Consider the following 10,000-nt stretch of genomic DNA (forward strand, 5'->3'; position numbering starts at 1 on the left):
ATTGTTTCATTAATATAAATAGACTTTTCCCCTAATCTATAAAGTGTGTTGGTAAAGGCACACATCACCTTCCTGAAATATAATCACACTGCAGTGACTATATACTGATCCTGCTCTGATGTTGTCCATGACAGGGTTGACACAATCTGAGCTTTGTTTACTGTTTGTCTGCTTGCAGATTATTTGTTAATAGTGCAGGAGTTTGACCAATATTAATTTCTTACAGCCTAATGTCTAATTAATACAATAACCACATGGTTAAATCAAAAATCTCAAACTTATTATGACATTTTGATGTGTCAAAGTCACTTTATAGTGATAATGAGCCAACTACTGTGAGCTGATTACAACCAGGATTCATTTTACATCTCGATCTATTCAAACTGAGGAATATTGCAGCGTTTGTCACTTCACTGCAGCATCAACACTGTGTGAAGCTCTGTCTGACTGCACAGATAACTCTGATTTATTGACTGATGTTCTTAACTGATGTTATTTCTCTTCATTAATGCACAAATAAAGCGTTTTGTCTTCTGAACACAGATTAAATACAGACCTGGCCCCGCCCCCTGCAGCAGCCGCTGCACCGCCTCCTCCAGCCCCAGCAGGTACAGGAACTCCTGACTGGCAGTCGAGGGCATGAAGCTGAGTGTGGGGGGTACAGCAGTGGGCACGGGGAGCTCCAGCAGACGCTTCTCCAGCTGCTTCTGCTCTGACGCCTGCCCAGCGGCTGCAGACTCACTCACGCTGCATGAGGAGGAGTTCAGGCTCACGGCCGGCGTCTGCACACACACACACACACGCACACACGCACACACACACACACACACACACACATCAATAAACATAAAAAAATAAAGTAGTGGGGGTGGCACAGTGGCACAGTGGGTAGCTGTGTGGCCTCACAGCAAGAAGGTCTCTGGTTCGAGCCTCGGCTGGGTCAGTGTGTGTTTCTGTGTGGAGTTTGCATGTTCTCCCCGTGTTGGTGTGGGTTTCCTCCGGGTGCTCCGGTTTCCCCCACAGTCCAAACACATGCGCTATAGGGAACTGATCAACTAAACTGGCCGTAGTGTACGAGTGTGTGTGTGAATGAGTGTGTATGGGTGGTTCCCAGTACTGGGTTGCTGCTGGCAGGGCATTCGCTGCATAAAACATATGCTGGAATAATTGGTGGTTCATTCCGCTGTGGCGACTAAAGGGACTGTGCTGAAGCAAAATGAATGAGTGAGTTTTTAATGCTTTTGAAGGCCCCGCACACACCCTGTGTCTCCTAATGACTATGTACTTAATTTTTCCCTTAAACTAAATATGTTTGATTGAATAATAAAGAAAATAACTCCCTTTAGGAAACACACTCCTCCCCTCTCCACATGCACCAGACACCTTCCAAACACTGCATTTATCTTGAAAACTGTGCAATTTTGAGTGCGCTACACACAGGTGAGTGGGCTGGACAAACCACCAGTAGGAAACACACACACACACACACACACTCTCCCTCTCTATATGCACCAGACACTCTCCTACAAACATGAGGAGGCTCTGGCTGTAGACCGGGTGCACCTGACCCCGCCCTTAACCCCACCTTTCACAGTGATGTCACTAGCTCTACTGAGTGCATGTATCTGAGACTGCATGTCTGCAGCCAAATACTATTGACAAACACTGCATTTATCTGGAAAACACCGCAGTTTTCAGTGTGCCTCACACAGGTGAGTGGGCTGGGCAAACCACCCATTCTCCATTTCCACATGCAGCACACACTCTCCTAACTAATGCCTTTATTTAATTAGTGTTTTGCAGGAGAGTGTGTGCTGCGTGTGGAGAGCGAAAGAGTGTGTTTAGTGCCTCACACAGGTGAGTGAGCTGGATAAGCGACCAGTAGGAAACCCACACTTCCCCTCTCCACATGCAGCACACACTCTCCTGCAAACGCTAAGTGAAACAGGTATTGATGAATTAAAGAACTGATGAGCTCAGTGTTGTCATGGCTGATATATCTGACTGCTCTCGAGGCATTTGAGATGCTGATTTAATCTTTGGATGAAAGCATCTGCTGAATGTTCAAGTTAAAGGAGCAGTTGACCAGAACAGGAACATCTGTCTCATCGTTTATTCACCCTTCACTTGCTGTTGAGTTTCTCTGTTAAACACAAAAGGAGATACTTTGAGAAATGCTGGAAACTGGCAGCCATCAGTTGTGTTTCCATCCAACATATGTACATGTGACGTATGTGCAAGACTTGATATTAAATGATTTTAAAAGTCATTCATTCATTCATGTTCTTTTCAGCTTAGTCCCTTTATTAATCTGGGGATTGCCACAGCGGAATGAACCGCCAACTTATCCAGCATGTGTTTTATGCAGCGGATGCCCTTTCAGCTGCAACCCATCACTGGGAAGCATCTATACACACTCATTCACACTCATACACTACAGACAATTAAGCCTACCCAGTTCCCCTATAGCGCATGTGTTTGGACTGTGGGGGAAACCGGCGCACCCGGAGGAAACCCACGCCAACACAGGGAGAACATGCAAACTCCACACAGAAACACACACTGACCCAGCCGAGACTCAAACCAGAGACCTTCTTGCTGTGAGGCGACAGTACTACCTACTGCGCCACAGCGTCACCTCAGAATGCAGATGTGTGTATTATATACACACACACCCACACAAAGCACCTGTAGAAACACTCTTCTCTTTTATACACCTGACACCATCTAAACTCCAATTTACATGATTCAATAAGGTAAACATTCGCCCCGTTCACACATACAGAGCGTTCTGGAAAATGACCAGCGATTTACCTGACTGGTCTGTATGTGTGAACGGGCTCTTTTGGTAAACACCGGTAAAGTCGCTCCGGCAGTTTTCTGGAAAGAGCAGATGTAGCATTAGCGGTAATTAGTCGGAGTGCTGCTCTGTGTGAACACAGAAGGAACATTGCCGGAAAGCTGATGTAAGACGTCTGCTTTAGCCAATCAGAACACTCAGACACATTCACATCTGCGTGGTTTAAGAGAATAAAAGCCTGTGGATATTTCTCCAGACACATTCAGCTGCGAGATGTTCATCAGATAACGTTTCTGTTCCGTCTTAATGCCAACTGTGGATATAGCTATCGATAAAATGCTCATGATAAGCTGCTGTTCGTTTACCTCCAAACTCTGACGTGTGTGCACGTAAAGCAGCAGGTGAGCACCAGCACACACACACACACGGACACACGGACACACACACACACACACACACACACACACACACACGCACACACACACACACACACACACACACACGCACACACACACAATCTACATCTCCACATGGGAAAGTGTTCCTCCACATGTTTTCATATGAGTTGTTCAGAACACTGATCCAGTGTTTGTGATGTGGTCAAACGTTTACAAACACAAGCGCAGCAGTTTACAGCTCATTTCTGCTTAATGATGTCAGAATTTACCCGTATATTGGAATGGACATGTGAATGCTCTTCTCCAGAAAGAATCCATAATGGAGTCCGGATATTTCCCAGTATCACTGTGTGAAAGGGGCTAGTGTCTACTATAAGTGTACCATAACCATGTTGCACTGCCTGCTTAACCTTAAACAGCTCTCTTGCACAATCTTCACCTTTAATACCTGTCTTACACAATATCCTGCACAGTTCAGTCTCATGTAGAGGTGCTTGTGTAGCCTGTCTTATGTGTATAGTTAGTTTAGTATCTTGTAGTATATGTTAGTTATGATTAGGGTTTTCTAATAGCTCTAATGTCCAGTGTTGTGTTTGTATTAATGATGACTTTATGTAGCACCGATGTTCTGCAAGACACCACACTTCATTCCTCTGTATGTCCACACATGTAGTGGAATGACAATAAAGCTCAACTTGACTTGCCTATATATATATATATATATATATATATCAAATATTAGTATGAGCAGTGTTGTGGGTAATGCATTACAAGTAACACACATTACACAATGACTACAGCCCTATTGACACCCTCTGCCAATGCATTGATCAAATGAACAGTTGGATGTGCCCAAACTGTCTTCAGTTAAACAGAGGAAACTGAAGTGATTGCGTTTGGGAACAGAGATGAGGTTCTCCAGGTGAATGCGTACCTTGGCTCTAAAGGTCAAACAACAGACAATAGGGTCAAGAATCTTGGTGTGACTCTGGAGTCAGATCTGAGTTTCAGTAGTCATGTCAAAGCAGTAAATCAGCACACTATCATCTCACACACACTGCAGGAGTCAGATGCTGTGTGTCTCCAGTGAAGACTCAGAGAAACTTGTTCATGCTTTTATCAGCAGCAGGGTGGATTACTGTAATGGCCTCCTCACTGGCCTTCCCATAAACACAGTCAGACAGTTGCAGCTCATCCAGAACACTGCGGCCAGAATTCTGACCAGAACCAGGAAATCAGAGCACATCACACCTGTCCTCAGGTCTCTACACTGGCTCCCAGTTACATTCAGAATAGAGTTTACAGTATTATTACTGCTCTATAAATCACTGAATGGGCTAGGAGCTCAATACATTATAGATATGCTCACTGAATACAAACCTAACAGATCACTCAGACCTTCAGGATCAGATAAACTAGAAACTCCAAGAGTTCAGTCAGAGCAGGGGGAATCAGCTACTAACAGCGCCCCCTGCTGCTGGAATCAGCTTCCAGAAATGATCAGATGTGCTCCAACATTAGGCACATTTACATCAGGACTGAAGACACATCTGTTTAGCTGTGCCTTTACTGAATGAGCACTGTGCTAGAGCCGACAGATCGCACTATTGTCTTTCTTTTCTTTTCATTCTTTTATAACCTGTTGAACACATCTTCATCTGTTGTTAATCCTCTTTATTTGCTTGTCTCTTTTATTCTCGTTTATGTAAAGCTCTTTGAGTCACTGTTGTGTCTGAAATGTGCTCTAGAAATAAGCTCGTCTTGTCATTATGCAATAATAAGACTTCTGTTAGTCGAGTAAATTAACGCGTTACCTTTTAATTAACTTTAAACAAAACAACCTGCTGAATTTAGATGAACACAGTCATGTTGACTCGGGCGCTGGATGAGGGAATGTGTGGATTATTCTGAACACATGAAGAAAAGGATGAGGAGATTATAGTCTCAATACAGCAGCAAACACACCGCTTTACACGGTCATCTAGCTCCAGCTCAGGAGGCGTTCAGAAGATCACATTACCCTTCATCAACTACTTTAACTAACGTAAGTGAACTGAACTTTAATTAAAGCAACTTTCCCACCACTGAGTGTGTGTGTGTGTGTGTGTGTGTGCGCGTGTGTGCGTATGTGTGTGTGTCTGTGTGTGTGTGTGTGTGTGTGTGTGTGTGTGTCTGTGTGTGTGCGTGTGTGCGCGTGTGTGTGCGTGTGTGTGTCTGTGTGTGTGTGTGCGTGTGTGTGTGTGTGTGTTTTCTGGCAGACCTGGTTGATGATCAGCAGGCCGGTGTTGGGCAGTGTGGTCATGCGGATCAGGCCGGGCTGGATGAAGCGCTGCTGCTGGTTCTGGACGCTGCTGACCACAGATCTGAGCGCTGGAGGAGCTGATGAGGAGATCTGCTGCTGCTGCTGCTGGGGACACACTGACAGCGTCTGCAGGAACACAGCAGCGTCACTGACACACACACACACGTTAATGAACACAGCACTGCACGCACACTCACACACCTGAGCTCCTCTGACCAGCGCCGGCATCATGACCTGAACACCGGCTGAGCCCTGCTTACCCACAGCACGCACCAGAGGAGGCGGAGCTACTGACCGCACCTGGCCAACACACACACATAGAGAAAACACTCATCACTGTTACTGCTCTGAAGTGTGTGTGTGTGTGTGTGTGTGTGTGTGTACTGTACTCACAGGTGGAGCTGGTTTAGCAGCAGTGACGGTCTTGACCAGAGGAGCAGCAGAAACCAGCGGCTGAACACAAACACAACACAGCACAATCACTCACCTCAATCTCTGTGTGTGTGTGTGTGTGTGTGTGTGTGTGTGTGTGTGTGTGTGTGTGTGTGTGTGTGTGTGTACCTTCTGTGCGCTGGGCTCTTTGTTGGTCTGGCTGTGTCTGAGCTTTTTCAGCAGGAGGAGTTTAGCTTCTTCTAGACGCAGCTCCTGCTTCAGACACTCAATCATGTGCTCACGCTGCACTGCAGAGCTCCTCTACACACACACACACACACACACACACACACACACACACACACACACAGACACACACGGTTAAACACAATTACATATAAGAATAAAAACAAATATACACAGACTGTAATGTGTGTGTTTGTGTGTGTGTGTGTTTATCATCAACAAGTGTGTGTTTCACAAGAGCAGGTGTGTGTGTGTGTGTGTACCATCAGCAGGTGTGTGTCCAGCTGTGTACGCTGACTCCTGCTCTTCAGTTGTGGACTGTGAGATTCATCAGAGAGATCCATCACATCAGACGGAGACACAGAGCAGCGCTTACGCTTCACCTCCCTGCACACACACACACACACACACACACACACACACACACAATACACACACACACACATTTAAACACACTCAAACATACAAAGTTAAACACACACACACACACACACACGTTTAAACACACTCAAACATACAAAGTTAAACACACACACACACACAGATAAATACATGCTTAGTTAAACACACACAGTTAAACGCACACAGACACACACACTAACAGGGGTAGATGCACACATGGGTATTTATACACACATTTAGATAAACACACACACACACTTGGGTCTGTTCTTCACTCATCACACTGGTGACGACACACACTGATGAGGAATATAAAGTGAAAGTGAAAGTGTGTTAACAGCAGAACAAACGCCAGTGTGTGGAGACGTTTGTTGCGATCCTTTGATCTACACACACACACACACACACACACACACACACACACACACACACACACCAGCTGATCATCACTGAACTCCACACTCTTGCTGCACTAATCAACTAAACATGTCACATAATCTGAGGTCATGTGACTTAAACACACACACACACACACACACACACACACACACACACCATGACAACCAGCTGGTTGGAACCGGTTAGTGACATGGCCTTCATTTTGAGAAGTGGAGGAGCATTCAGGTACACAGAGGAAATGGAGAAACACACTCATGCACACACACACACACACACTCTCACACCAGCATATAGACACACACATTCTCACATTGATTAGATATAGATATATAGAGACACACACACACTCCTATAGAGACACAGGCACATGCACGCACACACACATGCACCTTAACACACACTGATTTCTTTCATCTTCACCATGATGACAGTAAATAATATTAGACTAGATATTCTTCAAGACACTAGTATTCAGCTAAAGTGACATTTAAAGGCTTAACTAGGGTAATTAGGGTAAAGTTAGGGTAATTAGGCAAGTTATTGTATAACAGTGGTTTAATCTGGAGACAATCCAAAAGGGGCTAATAAAATTGACCCTAAAATGGTGCTGCTGCTGCTGTCTGTGGGCTCGTCCGCTGTCTGCAGCTCCAGCTTGAGGGTCTTCACTTCTCCACCATTGCGCATGCTGGAAGACTGAACCGACACTGCTGACTCAGACCTCCAACCCAGACGCAAACACTTCCTGTCCACAGAGTCTGTCTCCAGAGCTCGCTTCTGACTGCGCGTCTGCCGCACTGCACCCGCAGACATCTCCACACCTGAACACATCAAAATAACATTAGAACAACATCAGAACAAAATCAGAACAACGTAAGAGCAACATCAGAACAACGTCAAAGCAGCAACAGAACAACGTCAGAACAACATCAGAACAACACCATTACAACATCAGAACAACACCATAACAACATCAGAACAACACCTGAATAACATCAGAACAACATCAGAACAACACCTGTACAACATCAGAACAACACCTGAACAACATCAGAACAACACCTGTACAACATCAGAACAACACCTGAATAACATCAGAACAACATCAGAACAACATCGTAACATCAGAACAACACCATAACATCAGAACAACACCTGAATAACAACAGAACAATATCATAACATCAGAACAACACTCTGAACAACATCAGAACAACACCGAACAACACTGAAACAACATCAGAACAAAACCTGTAGCAACATCAGAACAACATCAGAACAACACCTGTACAACATCAGAACAACACCTAACAACATCAGAACAACATCAGAACAACACCTGAACAACATCATAACAACACCTGTACAGAACATTAGAACAAACACTGAACAACATCAGAACAACACCTGAACAACATCAGAACAAACACTCTGAACAACATCAGAACAACACCGGAACAACATCAGAACAACATCTGAACAACATCTGAACAACATCAGAACAACATCTGAAACACATCAGAACAACACCTGTACAACATCAAACATCATACATAACAATATCATAACATCAGAACACCACCTGAACAACATCAGAACAACATCAGACAACATCTGAACAACATCAGAACAACACCTGAACAACATCTGAACAACATGTGAACAACATCAGAACAACACCTGAACAACATCAGAACAACACCTGAACAACATCAGAACAACATCTGAACAACATGTGAACAACATCAGAACAACACCTGTACAACATCAGAACAACACCTGAATAACATCAGAACAACACCATTAAGCTACGGTCACACCGGGCTTTGTGTGTGCGAAATTCTGTCGTGCGGCGCTGCGAAAATGTGCGGGATTAAACAAGATGATTAGACATTAAAAAAGCGAGCGATTGCTCCATGTTTTAAATTTCTGTCCAGAGAGGTCCTGTTTTGATCCTCGATGGGTCTCACGCAGTCAAATGATGCGATTTCGCAGGTCAGAGTTCACCAAGCTTGAACTTTGCACCGCAGCAACCTGCGAAACTTAACGCATGACCCCGCGTTTCCGGTCTGACGCATTCGCGTGCGTATGAATGGAAGTCTATGGAAGGAAAAGTCAAGTGTGACCGCACCTTTACAACATCAGAACAACACCATAACAACATCAGAACAACACCTGAATAACATCAGAACAACACCTGAACAACATCAGAACAACATCAGAACAACACCTGAACAACATCAGAACAAAACCTGTACAACATCAGAACAACATCAGAACAACACCTGTACAACATCAGAACAACACCTAAACAACATCAGAACAACATCAGAACAACACCTGAACAACATCATAACAACACCTGTACAACATCAGAACAACACCTGAACAACATCAGAACAACACCTGTACAACATCAGAACAACATCAGAACAACACCTGAACAACATCAGAACAACATCAGAACAACACCTGAACAACATCAGAACAACACCTGAACAACATCAGAACAACACCTGAACAACATCAGAACAACACCTGAACAACATCAGAACAACACCTGAACAACATCAGAACAACACCTGAACAACATCAGAACAACACCTGAACAACATCAGAACAACATCTGAACAACATGTGAACAACATCAGAACAACACCTGTACAACATCAGAACAACACCTGAACAACATCAGAACAACACCTGAACAACATCAGAACAACACCTGTACAACATCAGAACAACACCTGTACAACATCAGAACAACACCTGAACATCAGAACAACATCATAACATCAGAACAACACCTGAATAACATCAGAACAACACCTGAACAACATCATAACATCAGAACAACACCATAACATCAGAACAACACCTGAACAACATCATAACATCAGAACAACACCTGAATAACATCAGAACAACACCTGTACAACATCAGAACAACATCAGAACAACACCATAACATCAGAACAACATCAGAACAACATCAGAACAACACCTGAACAACATCAGAACAACATCATAACATCAGAACAATATCATAACATCAGAACAACACCTGAATAACATCAGAACAAC

The 10,000-nt window shown here is 44.1% G+C and overlaps 2 protein-coding genes across 2 annotated transcripts in view; both read right to left on the reverse strand.

The window, feature by feature from the left end:
• Window positions 1-10,000, reverse strand: part of mau2 (MAU2 sister chromatid cohesion factor) — a 54,376-nt gene that overhangs the window by 12,223 nt on the left and 32,153 nt on the right. The window lies entirely within an intron of this gene.
• LOC130215001 (transcriptional repressor p66-alpha-like) overlaps window positions 1-10,000 on the reverse strand; it is a 34,920-nt gene that overhangs the window by 10,126 nt on the left and 14,794 nt on the right. The window contains exons 2-8 of the mRNA XM_056446890.1: window positions 7,515-7,737; window positions 6,382-6,505; window positions 6,062-6,193; window positions 5,894-5,953; window positions 5,702-5,800; window positions 5,459-5,626; window positions 557-782 (exon numbers count right to left, since the gene is read on the reverse strand). Coding sequence (XP_056302865.1) covers window positions 557-782; window positions 5,459-5,626; window positions 5,702-5,800; window positions 5,894-5,953; window positions 6,062-6,193; window positions 6,382-6,505; window positions 7,515-7,729 — 1,024 coding nt within the window. The 5' untranslated portion in view covers window positions 7,730-7,737. The remainder of the gene's footprint in view (window positions 1-556; window positions 783-5,458; window positions 5,627-5,701; window positions 5,801-5,893; window positions 5,954-6,061; window positions 6,194-6,381; window positions 6,506-7,514; window positions 7,738-10,000) is intronic.

Source organism: Danio aesculapii, chromosome 2, assembly GCF_903798145.1.
Source record: "Danio aesculapii chromosome 2, fDanAes4.1, whole genome shotgun sequence".
Classification (NCBI taxonomy): Eukaryota; Metazoa; Chordata; class Actinopteri; order Cypriniformes; family Danionidae; genus Danio; species Danio aesculapii.